Genomic DNA, 24785 nt, shown 5'->3' on the forward strand with positions numbered 1-24785 from the left:
CCAGCAGCCTGCCTCTGTTCTACATTCTCCACTGTTAGAGGCCATCAGAAGCAGTGATTCCCACCCCAAACCGCATACCACAAGGCCCCCCCCCCCCAGCAGAATGCCAAACAGTGCGAAACACAAGGGTTTATTCTGCCTCTGTACATAGACGTTACTCTCTGGTGTTAAGATGGACGCTGCAGAGATGATTTGATTTTTGCTAATCAAAAGTCGCAGCGGTTTTACTGAGCCAGCACGAAAAGGACAAAGCAACAAATTATTACAGTATTGCATTTATCTCTGGGCCCTCATTCTTTAAAAAAAATAAGACTAAATAGGATATGCAATAGAACTATATAACCCATTTAGAATCTCAACTCTGTTTTTTTTTCCACTGCTACTGAATAAAACTTTAGCTGCTGTGGATTAGCACTGCTATATTCTACGGATGTCACTTAACAGTCAGCATCTGCAGAACAGGAGAAGCAGTGCGTGCGAAAGAGCTCATCTCGAGCGAAAGGAAAGGCACGAGGATTTCAACGAAAACTGGCTGGGCGCACACCGACATTCTTCAACCGCAAAACCTAGATTTCGCACCTCCGTTGAACCCCTCCAACCGCTGCCTGCCGGCCAGGATTAGCCAAAAAAAATCTGCCGAGAACACAAAGTGCTGTCATCGAACCCGCAGACACCTGCAAGCACTGACAGGGGCGTAGTCCGAGCGCAATTTATTCGGCTTTCAGAGAAAGGGCTTAGATCGTTGCGTGTAGCATTCCTGACTATTTATGGGAAATGGGTTATTAACATGATGATCGGTGTTTTCTTAGAAGAGCGTGTCAGTGCCAAAGACCAAATGCCAAATTCCTGGAATCAGTGGTGACACATCGTTCACGCTGCGAGTCAAGGTGACGCTTTAATCAAATCAGAAAATGAGCGCCACTAACAAATATCACTGACTCACTTCACTGACTCACTCACCTGGGGCGAGTTTAGAGACATTTCCAAACAAATCGGCTCTGGCTGCTACATATGGATTCCAAAAGAGACAGGTCAGCAGGTTGATGCAAATTTAGAGTGTTTATCAAGTACATTCCATTGGACACCTGCCTTTTTAAAATCTTGCTACCGGCTAGGTAGCATGGTGTGGTTGGCACGGTTCACACTCGAAAAAAACAAACCTTTTGCCTCATATTCTGTACTCCAATTTTGCACGTAATCCACAACCCTTCCCAAAATAGTGGATTCTTGAAAAACAGGAAAGCCAGTTGCACAGACGTCAAGAAACTAGTGAGCGGCTGCACACGTTTGGAAGGGTGATATTACTCATTTAGTGACACACAAACGTGAGGTAGGCAAGCGAAGGTGGCACCCGAGACCAAAGATCCATCAGGGTCAATACCACTTCATTGTGAAGGAGAGACGCAGATTTGAATGCAAGCTGCAATGTCGGGGTGCATCAAAAGGGCACAGCGAGAGGGGGGGGGGAGGAGGAGTCAGCAGAAACCAGACTGAGGCCAATTAATTTTCAGTGAAACTCCAAAAACACGCCTTCCCCAGCTTTCGTCAATTCCCGGTGCTATTTACATGAAAGGAACGCACAGCCTTAGGCTTCCACAAAAGCTGACTCACCACAATTTGAGCAAAACTGCAACGCCGTGTTTGTATTAGTACACAACCTGTTTAATCAACTTAGTTACGTGGTATCGGTGCCAAGATTAATTATACTGGCTTTAAAAAAAAAATATTCTGAAGCAATTCTCAGAATTGCACACAAGACTGGCTTAATTCCGCATAACTGGCTACTGTTTGGACAACCGGAATGTAACGTTTTTGTTATGTCTATCGCGGGTCGGCCCGCCAACGCAGAACAGAGGCAATTAAGCCAAATGCCATTAATGGATTTCACATATGCTTTTCTGTAGGACATTAAGTGTATGTAGGTTCAGTGTCCTTGGAGAACAGCCACGACATCCCGGATCAGGATCAGGCGAGTTAACAACAGCGGCCCATCGCAGGAGTCTGAAAGAGCTCCTCGTCCACGGCCTTTTGTTCTGGCAATGTTTCGACAGCAAGCCGAACGCGAGATGCGTAACAAAGGGAGCAGTGCGGACCAGCAGAACCCGTTTGCACCGATTCACGAACCGTCAGATCAAAGGTCGGCCATGTTTTCGGGAGCCAGGGAGACGAGGTTCACGCGCGAGAGGCGAGCTAAGAGACGGAGGAACAGAGACGGGGTGACGGGAGGGGGAGCGAGAAAGAGAGTCTAAGCTGAGGAGGCGAGAGATAAAAATGAAGAGAGGAAAAAAAAAAACGGCGCGGAGATACAAGAGCGAAGGAAGGCAGCCGAAGGCACTGGGAGAGGAGAAAGGAGTCGGGTGCGATGAGGGAAAAGAAAAAGAGATGGAGGTAGTCCACACTACGCAGGTAGGCAGACAGCACTCCCCCCCCTGCCTGTGCTGGTGACTAAGGCTGACTCACACCTGCAGACAGAACAGAATCCTCAAAAAGGCATTCAGCGGTATCGCAAAACCTCTCTCTGTCTCTCGCGCTCTCCCTGCCTCTCGCTCTCTCCCTTTCGCTCGCTCTCTCCCTCTCTCTCACTCTCTCTTTCTCTCTAAGATCTAAGAGAAAACTAAGAACAACCTACTTTAATTCCGTAACGGAAAATCATTTTTAAATGGCGACGCTTTACACTTTGTGCAGACAAAGGCAGTGAAAGTACTGTCTGTCACACTGGGTCTTCAAAATGCATAACGGAAAACCCGCAACCATGGGGGAAAAGGGGCCTTTTCAAATAACCGCTTCATCAGAACACACTGACTGGACTGTGCTCACCCCTTGCCAGTGGCATCAGTAGAAGCACCCATAAACCACCCACGAAGGGAAAAGAAGGAATGAGAAGGGATACCAACTTGTCTTGCGCAAGGGGAAGTCATCTTTGCTGTCGTAGGAGCCCAGCATGGGGGGCAGTCTGTAGGACGGGGGTGTCCCGGGAGTGTTGCTCTGTGGGGGGGAGCTCTGGTCCAGAGAGGTGTGGTGGACCCCCCTGTGGTTCCCAAAAAAGGACAACCATTACATTTTCTCGACAATTACATTTGTCACGTTAACATGTTTGGGCTTGTGAGTCCACTTGCTCCATATTCCGCAAAGAAAACTGTTTAGTAAAGTTCTTTTTTTAAAGTTATTTACAACCCCATACCACTAGCCCCTCACACTCACCAGCATTTCGTGGGAAAGGAATGGTTCAGTCCGCCAGGCATGGGATCTTTCTTGTTAAGGAGGAACTCCTGGAGTTTCAACTTGACCTCTGTGCTGGCGATTGCACCTGTCGAGAAACTCGGACGTTAAAAAAAGGCTACCCATCATGCAGCCCTGTAACACAGCGGTGCTCAAATCTGTTTGTGGTTTGCAAAGACCGTGCTGTGAGCGAGAGAAAGTCTCTCCCATGAGAAAGTGGGAGGCTTTTTTTATGGAACGTTAAAATTGACTAAGACTATAACCTCAGGTAACAGGCCAACTAAAAAAGTTTTATCTTTATCATCAGAAAGTTATGTGCTATTGGTAAGCCATAAGAAGTCATATCTGTTATATTGTATCACACAACAGATATATGATAAGTTTGGGAGTTCAGATTACACCAGGGCCCTGGTATGGGGATTTCCTGTCTGTGGTTGGGAGCAGGAGACGGGGGCGGTGCTGAGCCTTACTCTCTTTGCCCTTCTCCTTGTTCCTCAGCATGATGAGCTGCTGCTCCAGCCGCTGTTTCTCCAGCTCCTCCTGCCTCTGCTGCTCCAGCTTCCTCTTCTGCTCCTGCTCCTGCTGCCGCTTGGCCGCCATTATCTCCTGCTGCTGCTGCGGGCGCACGCACGCTAACATTTACACACAGCACGCACACCCGCGCGTCGCCGCTAACCCAGAGCACAGCCCGCCGGCTAACGCTGGCGCAAACGGCCGAAGGCTAGCCAGAGGCCTGGACAGCAGGCCCCGTTTTTCAATTCTGTTCCCAACTGTCTGGTCCAGCTTGGCCGAACTGAGCGTACCCAGACTTCCGTTCAAAAGACCAGTGCCCGGCAAATCTGTGGCAGTCTTACAGCGAGAGTTATTGTGTTGGACATTTTTTGTGCTCCTTTACAAAAAAACCAAGCTGTTCTTCCAACGAGTCTTTCGGTCAACATTTTCTCTATCAAACATTTCCATAAAACATGTTCAAAAAGGTCAGTGTTTAGCCTTTATTTCTATCCAAATGAACTTATACAGATTACGTTCTTTACATTCTGTCTATTTAAGAGGATATCTTAATGAAGGAATTCTGGTTAAATACCTTCCTCAAAGGTGTAAAAGCAGTGCTGTGATTTCCACATGGGAATCGAATCTACGACCTCAAATCTGTGAGCCCAGTTCCCTAACCATTACACGACACTGCTGGGTGACACTACACATCATCCTCTCCCAGATGTTATAAAATGGCTGAACTCCCTTTCAATGCGAAAATGAAAGAGGGTGCCGAAATGGTGCGGGGGACGGGACGCCCACCTTGAGGTGCTCCTGGAGCTGGACCTCGTGCTGGCGCGTCAGCACCTCGTGCTGCTTCTGGAACTCGGCGAAGAGCAGCTGCTTCTGCAGCTCCTGCTGCTGCTTGAGCAGGAGCAGCTCCTGCTGCAGCTGCTGCTCCCTCAGCATGGGGTCCACGGAGGCCAGGCCCAGCCGGGGGTCCGTCCGCAGGTCCACGGGGCCGCCGCCGCCGCCGCCCTTATCGCCGCCGCCGCCGCCCGGGCTCTGCATCCCCAAAGGAAGTGACGTCTTCACCTCCACTGCCGAGAGGGGAGAGAGGGAGGGACCAATCAGCAATGCTTTAACACAGGGGTGGGCAATGAGGGCCGTATCCGTTTCTGGTTTGCATGCCAACTTCTGGCATTAATTGCTTAATTACCCCTAACATTTACGCCATCTGGCATTTCACCCGCATTTCTTGATAAGTGCATGAAGGACAGCCGAAGACTGTTCTTGTGTCTGCATATGAGATGTTGTCTGTACAGCCAATTAGCTCATTTAACCAGAGTAACTGGTGGAGACAAAAACCTGCAAACACACCGGCCCTCCAGGATTGGAATTGCCCACCCCTGCTTTAACACCTCAGCAAAGTACATCCAACAGCAAGAGTGAGCAACACCAGCCATCTTTTGTGAACAAACGCCTTGTGAAAGAATGTAAAAGCATAAGGGCTCTTGGAATATCAACTCTACCAAGCTTAACAAGTTGAGCCATGTGCATTTTTGCCAGGTGCCCTTAAAATAAACGGCCAGGTCACAGGAAAGACCACCCGTACTGCTGGCTAGTAACGTCACCCAGTCGCATAGCTTCCACGGTGCCAGGCCTCGTATCACCGATAGCAGCAAATGGCTATCGATGGAGAGAGCACACAGCTGCGCAGCCCAGAGGCCGCTGGGCGCCGACAGAGAGGGCACAGAGACGACGCGCCACCCCGCTCTGTTTGGAGACCATTAGCGGCGGCCGAGCGTCGATGAGGAAACCGAACGAATCGAAAAGCCGCCAGGCTCTCCGCGAACGGGACAGACACCCTTTGGCGGCACGGAAAACGGGACAAACCTGCCGTCAGGAACCACCCTCTCTTGGTTGCGAGTCTGACTATTGGCCAAAGATCTCCTCCGTTCTCTGAACCTAAAGCGAAAGGCAGCCGCAGGTCCGCAGCTCAGATGTTGGCTGCGAAAGCCAAAAGCCCACAGCTAAACGATGGCAACTCAGTGAAATAAGCAGCTACTGGCCTACATTCCAGAAGCCTGCTGCAAAAAGAGAACTATACAAGCGCGCTTGCATGTGCAGCCAGCTAAGGGACAGGCTCGGTTTAACATGTATTCTGCTTTCCGTTCTCCGTGTGCCTCTGACTGGCGACAGTGATGCGCCAAGGCACGAAGTTTCAGCTCTCAAACTGCCGACCAAAGTCCTTGCGCTCAAGCTCTGTCGTGCTCTCGCTTCCGTGGACCAACAGAAAAGCGTTTTTCCTCCTGCCCGCCTCCGCCTCCCAGAGGACGGAGGGAAGGAGGGACGGAGGGGCGGGTGCCACGTGCTGCAGGTGTGCGCGGCGCATGATTAATGAGCACTGCCCGGCTCCGTACCTGCAGCGGGTGCTTACGGAGCACAACTAGCACGAGCAAGGGGCCTCCGTCATCACGAGCGGCTCGGACGCACAATAAATAATCACGTCTGTACTTCTGCTGTGCCGGTATTTCGGTCAGCCGACATCAGCACAACGCAGCGCGCCGACTCGTAGCCCGAGAGCTATCGCCAAGCTGCAGTAATTATACGTGCAAAAGCTCTGCTGTGCGGATGGGTTTCAGTCAGCAGAGTCTCGGGCCCATATTTATAAAGCATCTCAGAGCAGGCTGGGGGCCTGATCTAGGATCAGTTTAGCCCTTTACGTAATAACGGATAAGGTTGCAATATGGACCACGGAGGCCTGATCCTAGATCAGCACCTGGTCTGATGATTTGTGAATATGGGCCCTGGTCCGAGCCGAGCCCTGCGGTTGAGGCCCGGAGGGACACGGGTTCAGACCCTGGGTGGGGTACCGCTTCCGCTCTCTGCCAATTTAAGGACTTTTCACGACACCAACTGTAAGAACACATATTCACGGGGGGTGTCTCGTGGCGTAGCCTGTAGAGCGCTATCCACATGCTCATTGCGAGCCGCGACGTCGGCGGTTCGAGTCCGACCACGTGACCCTTTGTCACATGTCTCTCCCTCTCTCTTCCCCTGTTCTTCCTGTCTCTCTACACTGTTCTGTCCAATAAAGCTGAAAAAAGCCCAACAAAAAACAATACATATTCAGTCAAAGTGAACTAATCCAATAGAAAGTCATGTCATTTTTTTTTTTAAAGAACAGTTATAGTCACAACCTGTTCGGCACAAGATTAAATTACCATGCCCAGCGCTGCAGAAACCGTCATGGTTACACGCGTCAGGGGCACGACTGCGGCTCGTCGCCTTCCAGTAACAAGGCGGCGCCACCCCTCTTCTCCTGGCGCTGGCAGATGTCACGAGCTCGCCCTTACCGATATCACACGCCTTATCTTACAAATCTTACGCCCACCGCTTACGCCCACCCAGCCGATGTCTGCGCAGGTTTCACCAGGTTACCACGACAGAGCTACCTATCCGATTACACCGAGAGACTCAGGGGTCCCGAGATGACCTTTTAAAATAGGCGGACCTGAGAGTGTGGTGGGAAGGTTTTTACCAACTGGCCGTACGATGTTCTTTTTGTTTTTGTGAATATATTTTCGCCAAAATCTAAGTAAGTTATCGAAACGTGACTGTCGAGTGCAGTGGCGTCCACGTTGTGGAGAAATACACTTTGTCGGGCTGCAGCGGACCTCCTTCAGAACCACCAATCAACGGCTTTGAAACAAGAGAATATAAACCGTGCATTAACAATGTTCGTGCAAATTTATGAAGTAATAAAATATTAGGACAAAGACACTCACAAAAATCAGGAGCAGGAGCAGGAGCAAATAAGAGACCCTGTAGCCTTGTAAAGCCAAATGGCCACACATTGGTCGCAGCTGTCACAATACTGGCTAAAGAAAGGTGTCGTAAACAAATTAATTTGTGGTCCATAAAAAGTTCTGAAGGACTACTATACATGTACATGTGGATACTGTCAAAATCTTCTGTGTCACTAATTTTAATTGCAAATACAAGGAAACTTTTTTTATTGAAAACAAGAAAAAGTATTTCCGTATACACAAGTTACAACCATTTAATTCCAATTCCACCATCACCCTTTGTTTTCAGGACACTTTTGAGTGACGTTTCTGGCTTTGTAAACAAAACATACTGTTCCCTCCCTTCCCAATCCTTTCCCCCTTGCCTGCAACGTGAAAGAGTCTCAGCAGCAAAAAACCAAAACCACTCCTTCTACGTACAGTATATCAATCCATTACACACCCCACACACATTTGTTTTTTCCAGATATGGGATTTAATGTTCTCCCCGTGGGGTTAGAGAGAAAAACGATGGCTCTTGAAAAAGCGGCAAATGAAAGAACACTGTTCAGCGGGGACACTAGGGAGCTGCTCTAGAGATACCACAGCTCACCCACAAAACACAACCCAAAAATAAATCTGGAATACAACGCTCGCTCGCGCACGCACACACGAAGCCCATGTTTCGCTTTCCCTCATTTTATACTTCGAGTTCAAAGAGGGGGAAAAAAAACATGTAACTTAATCCAAACAAATTGGGCCTTTTCCTAAACATGGGAGGAAAACAAAGAAGTTCACTTCAAATGACCTTTTCAGCATAATAGAGGGTCTGAGAGGAATTCATGATATAATCAAACTGAACAGTCCAAAATTGGGAGATGATTCAGGCTTGACGTCCCTGAGGACAAATTAACTCGTGTTGTGCCATAAACAAAAAAAATCTAAAAACAAACAGCTTCTAATTTCAGCAAGTAAAGCCACAAACTATTTGTTTACGTTTGTCCCAATATGGCGCAGTGCATGAGAAGAGAGGAGAGTGGACAACTAACCCCACCCCCCACCCCCCCCACCCCACCCCCCCGAGCCTTCTGGGTAAACCACCTGTGTCTGTGGGATTACGGATGACTGGGACATGATATCTATGAGATACAACCAGTTTTTTTTTTTTTTTTTACCAACACCTCTGAGGCTGAACCTGGCTGGGGAATCCAATTAGAATATTGCAACATTGTCACACGGAACTGGCTGCAAATCTGCTGCACTTAAAGAGATGAAGGGATTGACTGCACTCATCTTCGGCCTGACGCTCAAGACATCCCGTGCAGCTGGAACTAGATCACTAAACTCCACTGAGACACTTTGTTCTTGGTACAAAGCATAAATGAAGACAGATATCAATATTTTAACCCCCCCACTTTGACAGGTCATAGAAACTCAACAGGAAGTTGAGTTTAGCATTTTGGCCGTGGGGGGGGGGGGTGTGGATGCTGGATGCAATAACTTATTATGATGGCCGCTTTTATGATGCCAAACAGAAAAGTAAGCCTGGTAGTCCCTCATCAAACATAAACGAGCGGGTTGCGTAACGCTTGCTTACACGCCGTTTCCAGGCAGAGGAAGAAGGGGGGGGGGGGGGGTGTATACAGAGCTGGAGACGAGTCACTGATCAAATCAGGACCACTAAACCGGGGTCCTGTCTGTGCCTGATCAATAAGGGATAACCCTGAGGTAGAAATCCAAAATGTTGAGTTCACACATCTGAGTACCTAACTCCTCCACAGAGTTATTGTAATGGGCTGGAAAAGTAAGGCTAAAAATATCACTCCCTTTCCTCTCTCCACGGCAGCTGTTAGCATGAAAGGAAGGGTAGTGTGGGCGGAGAGGAGGAAGAGAAGAGTGGTACCCATCATGCTTTAGTCATAAATAAAAAATGCACATAAGCGGAACCCTAGAAAGAAAAAAAAGACAAAATATAAGGCCAAAAAAAAGGCAAGTGAAAACAGCCAAAAGTGGGCCCATGCGCATGCGCTGCTTAAGGTATTCTTAAGTTTGGGTTTGTCTGAAGACCCTGAAGAAAATCTTGCATTTTAATCAAATAATCTGACAAATTAGGTGACAGCAAAACAGGGGTGGAAGAGGGGAAGTGGGGCTGATGGACTACGTCCAGGCTGGTGCAGGGTATTGGCTTTGCCAGAGTTCTGAGACCCAGTTGTTACGGGGGAACACCCATCAGACTGAACCGAAGCTCAACTCCCAGCCTGTGTGTCCCTGCCCAGTGTCTGCACTGCCTGCCTCAGACGGCTGGTGACACGGTCACTCTGTATGGGCATGTAAGGAACGCCCTGCGAGGGGCCTCTAAGTGGCGCAGCCCGTAGAGCGCTATCCACATGCTCGATGCGAGCCGCGACGTCGGCGGTTCGAGTCCGACCGCCGACCTCTGCCGCGCGTCTCTCCCTCTCTCTCTCCTCCTAATTCTTCCTGGTCTCTCTACGCTGTTCTATCCAAATAAAAGCCGAAAAAAGCCCCCCCCAAAAAAAGGGAACACCCTGCGACTCTCCCCCATGCGCATCCCCTCTAGTGCTCGCTGCTGGTTTAGCAAACCTCCATCTCTGGCTCCTTTTCCCCTACTCTCCACCTCTCGCTGCGGGCGAAGATGCAGCCCTAGTATCTGCCTGTGAAAAGCAGGTTATAAATAACGCTGGATTAATAATGCACGCAGGCGGGGGGAGGGGGGGAGACGCAGAGCAAACCCAGCTTTTAAAACACGCGTTTCTATTTTCGTTTTTTGTACATCATTAGCCTGATTTTAAGCGGCTCTGACACCTATCATATCCTAATCTCCCCCATGCATGTACCGTGCAACGGCACGTTAAAATGACTCGAATTGTCAAAAACAGAATTGAAATAAAAATAATTATTTTAAAAAAACAGGAATGGTGTTTAGCTGGCCATACCAGCTTGCCCTGTTTACACATTCGCCTTAACGAGGGCAAAAACACATTGATTTCAAGCTCCAATGTACACGTGCCGAGCGATCACTGAAAGTTAAACTACTGACCTTGTTGGGACGGCGTATAGCTGGGGCTGTACCAGGAGTTCATACACTTGCTTTGTGAGAGACAAAACAAATTCATTTCAGGCTCCACTGGACGATCATCGAAAGGTAAACTACCAAGATCGGCAATTCAGGCCCAATGCAAAGCGAGAAGACCTTTCACGTGATCTGAACGCATCGCGTTCACGACAAGCCAGACCGGTGTTTTCCCGTTTTCCACGGGAAGGTCTAGCCCGCGGGCAAACAGGGGAGCCGTCCAGACGGCACCTTCATGGAAATCTGGCTTTGTGTAGCAAATAGACGCGGCGTGCGCGACACGCTAAGGACGCCGCGGGGGGGCGGGGGGGGGGGGGGGAGCCCTTATGCAACGCGCCGTGGAGCGCGACGTGCTCGCGGGGCCGCTCTGCGTGGGCACGCTCAGCGCAGGGCTGCCAGGGGCAGGAGCGGTTGGGGTCTGGCGGAGGGAGGGAGGGAGGGAGGGAGGAGGGTAGGAGATGGAAGGGAGAGAGAGGGACAGCTCTTGCCTCACATGGCTGTAGGATGTAATGTAGGCCGTGCTGTGTCCCGTGACCCCCCCCGAAGCACAAACAAAAGGTGCCTCTAACACAGGGGTGCACAACAAGGGCCAATCCATTTCAGGATTTTGTGCCAACATTTCCCAACATTTATTGAATTGGCCCAATCATATCTTGATCTGACATATATAAACAACAGCTAGAGTCACAGTCTGCGAGTGTATCCTGGAGATTTCACTGTGCTCAAGCACAGGAGCGAAGCAGCATAGCATTATGGAGCTGTAAGGAATGGTAATCGGTTGGAACAAAAACCAGCACGCGGATCGGCCCTCCAGGACCGGAGTTGTGCACCCCTGCTCTAAGAGGAGGCATTTGCCTCCATACAACAACATGCGTTGGAGGCTGGGGGTGTTGGCTGCAGTGACCCCCCCCCCCCCAAAAAAAATAAATAAATAAATAGAACAAAAATACATCTGCCTCTCTTGTAGTGCCGGATAAAAAGCACCAGTGGCTGAACATCAGGTCGCTCAGTACGATAAATACAATAAACTCAAAACCGTGCATCTCCAGCAGGCCTGTGCTTTTGTATGGCCGGGCGCCCAGGCCCTGCAAGCCGTGGAGCTCTCCAGGCCCCTAGGGGGCGCTCCTTCGATTCTGAAGATTACGACGGGGCTCTTCCTAATCAGGACTGAGCGCAGCCCTTCCCTTGGGTGCCGTAGCGTTCGTCAGCGCTCTAAAGGGAGCGTACGGACGTGAGTGTCAGGGGGCTTTGTGTACGCCGACCGACTCGCGGTCCTGTGATCTAAACTGTGGGGGCAAGAACGAGGGAGGGGAAGGCCTCGCCACGGCGTCGACGGCGACTAAAAACAGAGGAATTAAGAGGCGTTCGGTTTGCCGTCTAATCACCAGATGGATTAGACGGGAAAAGAGCAGGCTTAGGAGCTTGCCGCCCCGCATTAAAACAGGCCGTTTTTTCCTCCGGTCAGGGCCAGCTACCCAACGCTCTGGGAAACAGAAGCCACGCCTCCACTGACCTGTCGCGGCTGAATTTGCACCAATCTAAGGGCATCCAAAAATGGTGGGTTGCACCTCAACTGCTGGGGTCGCCCTGATGGCTCAAGGGGTGCGGATATCACTAAAAATTTTCTAGCTTTTTTTTTTTAGTCTTTCTAGCTTTTGACGAACGTTGTGATCCCTCTGCAATATGTATTTTTGCAGTTGTGCATCACCATGAAAAAGACAGCAATGACAGACAGCAGTTAGGCTATATGTGGATGAGGTCCCCAGGATGGATGGGAAAATCTTTTTGTTAACTATGAACTATCAAATGCATGAACACCGACAGTATTGAGACAAACAAAACCAAAAAAACATAAACGCATAACCAGCTACTCAGTTCAATATGAAATAAACCAGTGCATCGCAGGGAAGCATGTAATGAAATTACATTCCTAGCAGCCTGTCAAGCAAGAAAAGCCTCATTAAAATACAACAAATTGCCATCCCTAGAAACAAATGCAAATCTTGCTGTTAGAGAGACCATCACAAAATTAAGGACAAAGGTTGCTACGGCACACCTCAAGGGCACATAATGAAATGGCCAATCATATTCATTTTTATCATTGCACAGCTACCCCTTTAAAGCAGAATTAAAATAAAATACACATGAAGGGCTGTGATCATCGGTAGAAAATGTAGGCTGTGTCATGTTCATTTCAAAACCAATATCAAAACAATCTTAAATGTGTAGTAACTAAAAACGTAGATTATTTAGTCCGCTAATGTAGCCCACGCTAACCAGCTTGGAGTAAGCATTAAAGTGACTTTCTTGCAAGCAAGTTCATGCCAAACTGATGTCTATTTTAGCTTGATGCCCTTTGCTGTTTGGAGTGAAAATTTGGCTGGTGTCCTGCACTACTCCCCCCTTCTTTGTCTGCCCCCTACCCCAGAAACAGCCAGGGCAGACTACGTTTCCCAGAGGCTCCCAGACAAGTAGCGCACAGGCGAGTGGGTAGGGAGATGTTGCCACTGGAAAGGCTTTCGGTTTGAGTCTGAGCACAGTGCAGTAAGAATAAGGGGGGAAAAAAGTGCAGCTAGGAAAAAAGAATGCTCAAGTTCACTCTTCCTGTTCCCTTCGGCAACTTCCCTCTCTGGTCTCCACCCCGAGGGAGCCGTCTCTCCTCCCCTACTCCCCTTCTGGAGCGTGCCGTCTCCGAGCCGCGATGTAACAAATGGAACAAAGAGACTCGGCCTAAAAAAAAGTTTTGAAATGCCCACAGAAATGAAGCAGTCGGGGTCCAGCTTCACCCTGCTCCACAGAGGCAGGCCTGTGGCCAGGCTCCCGCCAAGTCGCGCAGGAAGACAGGAGGGCGCGGGACGAAGCTGGAGGCAAGTCGGGACCCCCGTTAGCATCCAGCCTCGCCATAACCGCTGTTTCCCGCCTCGCTGTAAAAACTGGGGTACAGGCTCAACGCAACAACAGGCCACACTTCATAACGTCTGACAGGCTGCGGTGTGCAAGTCCTATTTTGATGACCGAACAGCAGCTCCCTCTTACTTCCTCTTCAAAGACACGCTGTGCTTTTTTTGGTACCCTTCACCGTACAGTTCACACTGAATTCAAACCAACATACCATCAGCTCAAAAGTTCAATTATTTGTCTTCCTATATTTTTTGTGTCAGTTTTTGCAACACTTACAACACTTGCATGATGTAGGTGTTGTTGCAACACAACACCTACATCATGCATTTTGTTTTGGTGGGAGGTCAAAGCTGTTTTGGCTGTGGTGCAGAATGGACAATTAAAAAAAACAAAAAAAAACACTGCTCTCCAGAAATAGCGCTTAGCAGCGCGCGGGGGCCCGCCGTGTCAGTTCGGCTCCGCGTCCCGCTGGCACCGCGCACAGGGAGGGAGAAACGGGCATGTGCCACACAAGACCGGCGCGACCGGTCGGTTCTGGCTAAGCGGATGCCAGAAAAGGGGGCGACGGGCACGGCTCTGCTGGAGCGCCGCTTGGGCTTCGCCCGGCTGATAAGAGGGACCGCCGCGGACAGCGCGGTGACTTACGAGCCCCAGGAAACCCACCGCTTCGGCAGAACTCCTCACGCGGGGGGGGGCAGCTCCTCGTGCTGGGGAAACGAAATCCAGCAGCGAGAGAGGGTCTTGCGGGGGGGGCGCGAGAGCAGCTACCGCCTGGCTGTGGTCCGTGCCGGTTGTACAGAAGCCCCCGCCTATGGCACCGGCGCTCCCAGCGGGTCTGCCCGTCCCCATTACACGCTGTTTGGCTGTTTTAATGCACGGCAGGTGAGAGGAGTAATTCAGGAGGAACGTCTCCTGAATGCCAGGCTCTGGAGAAGACCCAAAAAGGAGAGGTGGCTTATGACAAGCCAGCTGAATATCAACCGTAACTATTGAAAAACAGACAGGCACTCAAGCAGCCAGGTGGAGCTCCCACAACGGCATTTCCCCCCCCCCCTTCAGCGACGCACAATTCTGACACAATTCGGTCCACAACCGAACTCCAACAGCGCAATCAGTAACACAACCCGAATCTTCCCTCGCTCATTCCCCACGCCGTCCTTTCAGAAGATCCCCCCCCCCCCCCAACGTTTTGGCGTGACCACAGGGCCGCGCTTCTCAAAAAATGCACAGCCTAAACCCTCCCGGAAGGAATGCTAACACTAACACTGGCCGTCTGCCGCGGCGAACACTGGCGCGATCGTCCGCCGCTGTTTACAGGGCTATAAATGCTACTCCGCTGACGTCAATCGCTTGCATGAGAGGAATTTTGTTTTCTTTCGGCGACTGGGTAAACCTCTCTGCGTGGTGTGGAATTTACCTCGCCACGTTTTTAGGAAGAGGGTTGCTAGGATATGCCTAAGCCCAAACAGAAAATACTCTCGTAAATTCAAAGGCTCTACAAATAATGCAGCACACACCTGATGATACTTTAAGCATTATATTATCTGGTGATGATACGAGAAAAGGTCAGCCACATAAAAAATGCTTGTCGAGACTTGAACGTATTAAGAGACTGGTCCATTCTGGATAGCCTGTAAAGTCACAAGAACTATAAATATTAAATGTAAAAATCAATATAATATCCAATGTCTGATTCAATCAAATGCCAACCCAAAGAAATTCATGTACTTATAACTTGGTTTCATAAAATAATATTCTACTTTGTATACAGGGCCCTATGAACAAAATTATTAACAGCCCTTGATAAATATGAGCAAAAGGTTGTATAAAATATACAGTGCAGTCACTAGGCTAATGATACTAAAATTATTGCATTTTGAATAATAATACAATTCTTCAGAAAAAAAAGTTATTGATTGAGCTGCACTTATAGACTGCCCTCTTGAAATTAAACTGCAAATTTTCAATGGGATTTAAATCTGGAGACTAAGATGGCCATTGCAAAACGGCAATATGGTGGTCAGGTAATTGTGTCTTGGTTGGGGGGGGGGGGGGATACCTGCAAAAAGTAAGATACCACAAAACAAAAATGTGTTTCGAACAGCCTCTGCTCAGATCAGCAGCTGTATGCCCAGGAGCCTGCATGACCCTGACCCCTGGCCTAGTGACCTGCTGAGGCATATTTTGGCCCAGAAAATATTCCCCATGTTTCGACAAAAGCCATGCCATAACTGGCATGGTCAAGAGAGCAGAAATGATCATAACAAATGGTAATACAGCATCACAAGAGGACAAAAGACCTTCACCAACAGGCCAAAAAAAAAAATGAGCTTGGATATTGGGAAATGTGACGTGATTTTCTGATGTACTCCTGTTAGATAATTAAACTGTGCAAGACTCAAATTTTAAAATGCGACGGCAATGCTGTGTGTCGGTTCATGAAGTATCAAAGCGATGACTGGAGTCTCATGCTAGACTGGACTCCAGACACAACAAGGCCGGGAGAGCAACAGCAACACGAAGGCATTCGGCTCAATAACGAAAAGACAGCGTATACAAACAAACGTCAAAAGTCAATGGATGCAAAACATGGCAATGTGTCTTCAGTTTCAGTTCACTGCATTGATTAGCACTGAACTCCAGGTGAACTAAAACAGATTTTTTAAAAAACCATTAGAGTTAGAAAGTCATCACCACTGGTAAGTGCCAAGGTTCCTAATGTCACTATGAGATGGGCTCCGTTCAAAGCATCAAGCAGACCATCATAAGGAACTGCATGCGCAGGGTGGACAGGCAGCTCACAGATGACCCTAAGGTTTCTAGATGTTGCCCCATCAGACAAAAAGTGTCATTCACCCGACAGCCTTTACATACCTGCCGCCCAATCTGCGACCAATTGCGTGCAAGTAAACAGAAAGGACTCTCCTATCGGTACTTATTTTTGCATTGAGGCTAGTACCAAATTCCTCGTGACAGCAAATCCAAACACTATTAAAATGCAAAGCCTTCACACAACAGCCAAAATACGCCAACCCCCCCAACTGACAGACTCAATCACGTATTCCCACAAGTTCCCTTCTGAACAATAAAAATAGCAGCGTTGTGTTTAATGAAGTCCAGCCATCTCACGGGCTAAAATGAGCCCCCAGTGGGGGGGGGGATCCTCCCCCGTTTAGTAGGGTGCGCTGCCGCAGGGTTGAGTATCACTGGCTGCAGTGTGAAACACACAGTCCCTCTGGGGACAGCAGTATGGACCCTCGTAATGTGCTCCCACGTTTAAATGAGAACCCCACACCCAGAGCGGAGACGCTACGCTGGGTTAGGAGGACCATTTCTTCTGCGTTTCATCTGTGGCAGGCCATTATGGGAATGCCTGTTTTGGGAAACGCGGGAGTAAAAATGCACAGCAGAGGTTTATTCATGAACACACCCATCAGTTCAGCCGTTCCTGTTTGTTTACGGTGAAAGCAGGCAGCGTCGTCCAGCAGAGCCCAGAGAAAGGGGAGCTCGGTGACCCTGAATCCTCCTGCGATGGCCCGATGTCCTGGCCCAGCGAGACGAACAGCACAGAAGTGACAAATCGATGCCGCAAAGGGGCCCAGGATGTTGAGGTGAGCTGAAGGTCACCTATTTTGACTGCTGTGGAGGACCTCAAAGGTAACCAGAATTTTTCCGATGGGGTGGGGAGTGTGGCTTATGGCCTGGCTCTCACAGCTTTCGTTCGGTGGATGTGCCAGGGCAGGAATATGAGCCACTCCCACATTCATCTCCTCAGCACTGACTGCATGCAAGCATACATGACATCCCAACAATCTCATTTGCATGTGTAGGCGCATGCAGAAGCTCCTAAGAGTTTGCTTCACCAAAACGACATCTGGCACAGAGATCGTGCGAGTGGCCCTTTAAGATCTGAGACACCACACACCCCTCCCAACTGACCCACACATCGACACCGGACACTGCACCTATATATTCCACGAGCTGTTTTTGATGAAATAATACTCTCTAAATATACCCCAGCCAGCCAAAACAGCACTAGACTAATACTGTGTTGGAGGAAGAGCTGAAAAAAGACACCACGCAGGGTATTCTTGGACAGTGTGTGCGATGCTAACAGCACATGTACATCAGTAGCGCTGCCACATATTAGCATCCAACCATTTTGATAGCGAGAGGGTTTCCAAGCACTCCTATTCTAGAAACATACTACTCCTGTCTTGTTTTTTGCAGTTGGCCAAGTGAAGGGGTGTTAAAAAATGTCTTGCACTGACCAATAGGTGCCACTTCTGAATAGGAGCCATAATGCTGAAGGTGTTCTCACAGCAGCAGGCCAATGTGGGAGTAGCAGATCTAGAATCTTTAACGACTCTCTTAGAACTATCCATTTGCATAAGATGATTTCATTCTAGCTAATCTTTGGCTTCAGGAAGCTCTTTAAAACCATGGTTTTGAATGGATACAAACAAAGGCATTAATGCACATTAACAATGTGCACAGGTTGCATCCACAGACACCTAACAAACCCAGCCAATGACATGCGAAGATAACGATGGCCATGCGGTGGGTGTTCAATTCACGCTGCATGGAGCTTTTTGTGGGAATGAAACACTGCAGCGGGTTCACATTGATCCTCACAACAAAGAAGGCAGTGGGATGTGTACTCAAATTATCCTTTCAGCATCGAGGTTCTGTGTTTCGCTTCTCTCTCTTAAATCCACTCGCCGCATGCAGACAAATGGCGACCGATAATGTCCGCCCACTAGCGCAGCTCCACTGTGAACCAGGCGAAAGACGGTTATATCCCACATAAAGCTTCCAGGGCTAAAACTACTGGGCCGCAGGACACAGTCCCATTAGGAAGGCAGTCTGGGAATGGCACGCGCTCGCCTCTCAGGAGCTGTCCAGGCAAGATGCGGCGGTTTACAATTTCTCAAACTCTATAAATATACCAACCCTCCACCCCACACCACATCCCCCGGTGGGGGCAGAAGGCACATTTGGACACGGAGGGCAGGTGGGGGCAGGTTTGGGAACGATGCGGTCGCCTGCGCTGTCCCGTCACCGCAGACGAGGAGGACCCCCGCGGAGGTCAGTAAGCAGAAGTGGAATGTCAGCCAAGCTTTTTCAGGGGGCGGGTTTGCGTTTTTTTTTTTTTTTTAAATATATTTTGAGGAACATCTTTTTTTAGTAGGCTCCGAAAAAGGAAACCCGCCTTGTCAGAATAAAACCCTTGAATGTTCCTTTATCCCCGGGCGGCCGCAGCCGCTTGGAGGCTCTCGGTTCAGCGTTTACACACCTGCTGTGGACACGGCCTCCAGCGCGGGTTAACTGCGCCGGGTTCCGTGCCACGGCCACCGCCGCCGCCGCCGCCGTTATTTCTGCTACTCTCGCGGCTATTCCCGGTCGCCCCGCTTCCCGCGTCGCCGAAAGACGGCGAGAGGCCCGCGCGGTCGTGACACAGAAGCAGGGGGATTCCCCAAGTTAGGAGCTTTTTGAAGTTTGGGTAAACCGGAGGGGGGGGGGGGGGAAATTACAGCGCGGGACGTCTCGGAGGTGCGGTGCGGTGCGGTGCGGTGCCAACCCTGAGCGCGCAGCAGCTGGCCCCAGATTAAAGAGCAAACCCCGCTCCTCGGGCACATCTGCACGCCAAATACTCCCGATAATTAAAGGCCAGGGCCGGGGCGCTGGACAGGACTACGCAGCTGGTGACGTGCTCCACTCCAAGGAACCGTCCCAACGTGGACCCCAAACATCCCATTTTGGAGCACGAGAACATGCATTTTTCAGGCAGTAAAAAGCAATGCGAGAGCAAAACGCTTTCCTTTTGCCAGCCTCAATGGAAACACCATCGCTCCAATCTGTACTGACACGCAATCCAAAAAGAATAAGATCTAAGACTTTGGCTAAGGGCTTAGCCAGTGTCATTTAACACAGTGGAGGTTTGACTGAACCGGTGCGACGCATAGACAATACTTGAATGCAATTAGGTACTTCAACCAGTTTCTGCAAAAGCAGACATTTCCGCCATTATTTCCTGTGGTGGCAATGATCTGACAAGTTCCAGTGGGGATTCTCCTTAATTATCTGCCACTGTTCACTGGTTTCCGAGGAAGAAAAAAGGCGGTGGTGCTAAATACTTACTGAATCCTCCCACGCTTACAGCATCAGCCAATACGGCTTTTCAAAGGATGAAACAACGTGACGGTATAACTGTTTGGCAAGCATCTGCGAGACAACACACAGTTAATCAAACACCAACGCTAGTAGGCACGGACAGAAATGAACCCCGGCTCCCAAAAGTGGAGCGTAATGTACCATCGCCCCAACGAACGCAGCAGATTAATGACACTGTCCCAGTCACGGAAGAGGGTGGCAGTCGGGGGGTGGCTGACGACCTTGTCCCGAAATGTGCCCGTTCCTTTTGATGTCATCGCGGATCGCTTGGCAGGACCGCGTTTAATCAATGTCGTGATTGGTGTGCGATGCACGGAACACAACAACGGCTTTGTGGACTGGACGTACAGGACCGGCAACAACAGCTGGGGAGTCGGGTCACGAAAATTCATACTATTCACCGACACATTAAAAAAGAGCCAAGCGGTCATGTGGCAGGCTGCTGTGCATTACATTAAGCCCAACGATAAAGGCCCTTGATTTAAGGGCGTTTTCATGTGAAAAGGTCACAAGATTCCAGCTACGAATGGCTTTATTACATTATAACCCTACCACTTCTGCCAGTGCCACATTGTTCTCAAGTGTCAATCACCTTCATTCCTGGAATTAAGAGGTAACAGGGAAGCCATAATGGTGGCAGAGCAAACCACCTACAGCTACAGATCAGTAGGAGAAGATCTGGCTGCAGATTCGGACTTTCTCCTCTGTGATATCAGTCAGCTGGAACTGGCTGCCGCAGTCTGGTTCCCGCGCTAGACAAGGCAAAGAAATTCACTCCATCTCCCCTTTTCCCTGGTTTTAAACTACACTGTGCTACACGGTAAACACTTCTATCTGTTCTGGAACTGCTTCTTGGAGGTAATCCCTGAATAATTCACGTCTGGCCCTCTTGGCGAGGTCCGCTGGTCTCCTGCAATAAATGTCTGTCCCCTAAAAAAAATTACATTTTTAAAACTTTCATACTGTGACTCAGTCTGTGGTCAGTGGTCTAAACACAACTATACAAAGAAGATCTGTTGTGTTTTTTTAAACCTATTTTTAACTAATTAATGGCAGTGTCATATCTAGTGTAGCTGGTGGTAGGGTGATTATTTTTCATAGTGTCTAACGATACAGCCCCACATTACAGCAGTACACACACAGTGGCACGTTTTCTAATATTACTGTCACTGCCGCAGGCCATTCAAAGCCAAACATCTACTGTAGACAAAGAGAAACTTTCAAAAATAGACAAAGGAAAGCCGAACTCTGTGGAAAACTGAAAAATGAGAACAAATAAGGTGTAGCCTATGCAAATAAGGTATAAGAAATACACTTTCATATGTATTCAAGTGAGCACTTCTGAAATGTAAGGTTTGCCCTCTTTCCTTTTTTTGATTTGATTATGGCTCTGCTGTCTGGACACCCCTTCCATCGCTCTCGGTGATGTGAATCAGCCATATCTAAAACTTCAGCCAAATCGAAGCCTGTTATATCTTCACTGTTAGCAATTCTTTTGAACAAACTTAATAACCACTGCAGCGCACATGCATGCACAAAAACCAAAGTGCAAGCACGGTCTTCCTGCATGATTCTTCATGGCCTGCTTTGGCTTGCGAACTTGTCACACATTAACACGCATTAATGATGATAAACATGAGATAAAATGATGTCATCCAATCAACTGGAAATGAGCTATTCAAATAATCGCCAATTAATCAAATGACTACAGCAATTCATATTGCATAATTAAAAGGTGCTCGTATTTGATCGCAAACCCATTCACCCAGCCCCTAATTTAGAGCCTTATAAGAACTTCCAAATTATCTTCTATCTATTCAGTGCTTTTACACTTGGCTTCACAATTCACAAGCAGTACAACCATCTGCAAGCACTATCTACCGAGTGTGGGCTATCAGCAAAGAGCATCCACCGAGTGTGGGCTATCAGCAAAGATCATCCACCGAGTGCGGGCTACCTGCAGAGACTATCCACCGAATGCAGACTACCTGCAGAGACTATCCACCGAATGCAGACTACCTGCAGAGACTATCCACCGAATGCAGACTACCTGCAGAGACTATCCACCAAGTGCAGACTACCTGCAGAGACTCTCCACCGAGTGCAGACTACCTGCAGAGACTCTCCACCGAGTGCAGACTACCTGCAGAGACTCTCCACCGAGTGCAGACTACCTGCAGAGACTCTCCACCGAATGCAGACTACCTGCAGAGACTATCCACTTAGTGCAGACTACCTGCAGAGACTCTCCACCAAGTGCAGACTACCTGCAGAGACTATCCACCGAATGCAGACTACCTGCAGAGACGATCCACTGAGTGCAGACTACCTGCAGAGACTCTCCACTGAATGCAGACTACCTGCAGAAAATATCCACTGAGTGCAGACTACCTGCAGAGAATATCCACTGAGTGCAGACTACCTGCAGAGACTATCCACCGAGTGCAGACTACCTGCAGAGACTCTTGTAGATACCATGGCCTACACAAGATATAAACTACAAAGCCCATATGTCCACCTCAGTGACTCACTTAACCACGCCCCCTACTACAGCTCTCCTGTAACAGTATTGGCTTACTGTAAATTCGAAACGCGCAGCCTTCAATAAAACGGAGGTTGCCGTTGTTTCGCTCTCTCTCTCCTTCCCATTCTTCTCTTTCCCATCCCGCTCTCGCTTCCATTGTCCTCTCCTTGGACTCACCACCCATCTCCCGTCTCCCTCCTGCGTGAGTCCACACGCCAGGAACAGTTCGCAAGGCCTGCAACGGAGCCAGGCCCGAATATCCTCGGTGGCTGCTGGTGGAACGAGGTGCTACGAAGCGCGACGCATCCTGCAGAGCGAGTCCCAAGAAGCAAGCGACTAGCGGAGGATCCGGTTGCGTGTTTTGGAACAGAAAGGGCGGCCAGCTTCCCCTTTCCACCACAACCTCCACAGACTTCGCACTGGAAACCAGGAAACACTTTTCTAACAACCAACCCAAAGCAAAGGACACTCAAGTAGGGCTGCAACTCTGGGCTTAGTATAATTAGCAACGGACCGAATTTAGCCACATTTACGATTGGATGTATGTAACTGTGACGGTTATTGTGTTTAATGATTAATGTACAAGTTTCGTTTGTTTGGTTGGCTCTAAGCCATCCACCGCGCTGCGTTAGTTTTATATAGGGCCTATGTCACACACAGAAAAATCTTGCATGTGATCTATTTTAATTACTAACTGGTCAAAACACGGCATGCTGATCTTTATCAAACATCTATAGATAGCTATTCAGTTACTCTATATCTGTTTGGTACGCTTCATACGCCATTGCTTCTCACTAGCTTTGTCTATATTAAAAAACCCGACATAGGCGACATAGCTCAGGAGGTAAGACCGATTGTCTGGCAGTCGGAGGGTTGCCGGTTCAAACCCCACCCTGGGCGTGTCGAAGTGTCCTTGAGCAAGACACCTAACCCCTAACTGCTCTGGCGAATGAGAGGAATCAATTGTAAAGCGCTTTGGATAAAAGCGCTATATAAATGCAGTCCATTTACCATTTTACCAAACTCCTCCATTCATACACCATCTTGTTCCTTGTTCCGCGGTACACGACCCCCCACATAGGAGAACATCCAACATTCCTCACTCACATACTCACACACACACACACACACACACACACAACACCTACACACACATGCACTCACATAGTTTGTTATACATAATTGTAGAGAATTGTGCTTTGCCTTTTCGGTACTTCGTGTTTAATAAACTTTATTATATTTACACAGTTGTCTGTATTTATATTACCTTGTGTTGAATTGAGTCAGCCGCTGCTAATCCAAAGAACTTAATGAATGCCTTCACCCCTTAGCTAAATCATTTATATTAATTTAGTATTCGCTGAATGATATTTGATTTGGTTAAGATTGACTATAATGTGTAATTTTAATAATAATTAATTTAATTATTAATTAGAATTGCTAATTTATAGTTTGTATAATTATTAAGAGACTGATTATTACATGCTGGCGCCACCTGTGAGGATATAGATGTAAATCTTCTACAGTTTGGTGCCCCACTATGCGAAGTAGCGGCATGTCCCCTACACTATCCACCGAGTGCAGACTACCAGCAGAGACTATCTCCCAAGTGCAAACTACCTGCAGAGACTATCCACCAAGTGCAGACTACCTACAGAGACTATCCACCGAGTGCAGACTACCTGCAGAGACTATCCACCAAGTGCAGACTACCTACAGAGACTATCCACCAAGTGCAGACTACCTGCAGAGACTATCCACTGAGTGCAGACTACCTGCAGAGACTATCCACCGAGTGCAGACGACCTACAGAGACTATCCCCCGAGTGCAAACTACCTACAGAGACTATCCACCGAGTGCAGACTACCTACAGAGACTATCCACCGAGTGCAGACTACCTGCAGAGACTATCCACCGAGTGCAGACTACCTACAGAGACTATCCACCAAGTGCAAACTACCTACAGAGACTATCCACCGAGTGCAGACTACCTACAGAGACTATCCACCGAGTGCAGACTACCTGCAGAGACTATCCACCGAGTGCAGAGTAGACAGGAAACTGAAATCTGTGAATTCTTTGCTGTTGTGTTGTTTTAATATTTTTTGCACTCACAAATGGCCAAGAAATAATTTTGAATGATTCTTGCCAAAAAAAAAAAAAAAAAGACTAAAGACCTGTGCTGAAAGTGGCTTGCTTTTGCCCTAAGCTAAATGCCAGGTTTTCAGTGGGCGGGGTTAACTGGGTATTAGCTGCACAACAAAAACCTTAAGTCCAGTGAAATCCTTTCTACATGTAATATGGAAGTGATGCTCTTGCCACCTTTGTGTGGGTAAGGCAAGCCACACTGAAAATGCCGAAGCACTGCCTCTTCCCTGGACGCGGAGAAAGCATCAAAGCAATATTGCTTTCTTATTTTCCCAAAAATGAAGAGACCTACAAGAAATGGGTCTTAATTCTGGAGCCAATGGGCATTGCAATATTAAAATAATCTGTACAGTTAGTATTTGCAGTGCTCATTTTCACCCTGAACTTGTTACAGAACACGGTGGATCGGTAAGTAGGCCTACCATTAGCTAGCGACAACTACACTACTTTCAAGCTTAGACA

General features: G+C 48.6%; 1 protein-coding gene across 4 annotated transcripts in view; it reads right to left on the reverse strand.

Annotated features, from left to right (window-relative positions):
• LOC118218902 (histone deacetylase 5-like) overlaps positions 1-24785 on the reverse strand; it is an 86676-nt gene that overhangs the window by 32230 nt on the left and 29661 nt on the right. For 3 of the 4 annotated variants that reach the window (XM_035401672.1, XM_035401665.1, XM_035401648.1), the window contains exons 2-5: positions 4516-4793; positions 3690-3834; positions 3202-3307; positions 2895-3028 (exon numbers count right to left, since the gene is read on the reverse strand). In XM_035401672.1, the coding sequence (XP_035257563.1) occupies positions 2895-3028; positions 3202-3307; positions 3690-3834; positions 4516-4764 (634 nt within the window). In that variant the 5' untranslated portion in view covers positions 4765-4793. The remainder of the gene's footprint in view (positions 1-2894; positions 3029-3201; positions 3308-3689; positions 3835-4515; positions 4794-24785) is intronic. The other variant, XM_035401657.1, reaches the window with a different exon arrangement.

The sequence above is a fragment of the Anguilla anguilla genome, chromosome 2, assembly GCF_013347855.1.
Source record: "Anguilla anguilla isolate fAngAng1 chromosome 2, fAngAng1.pri, whole genome shotgun sequence".
Taxonomy (NCBI): Eukaryota; Metazoa; Chordata; class Actinopteri; order Anguilliformes; family Anguillidae; genus Anguilla; species Anguilla anguilla.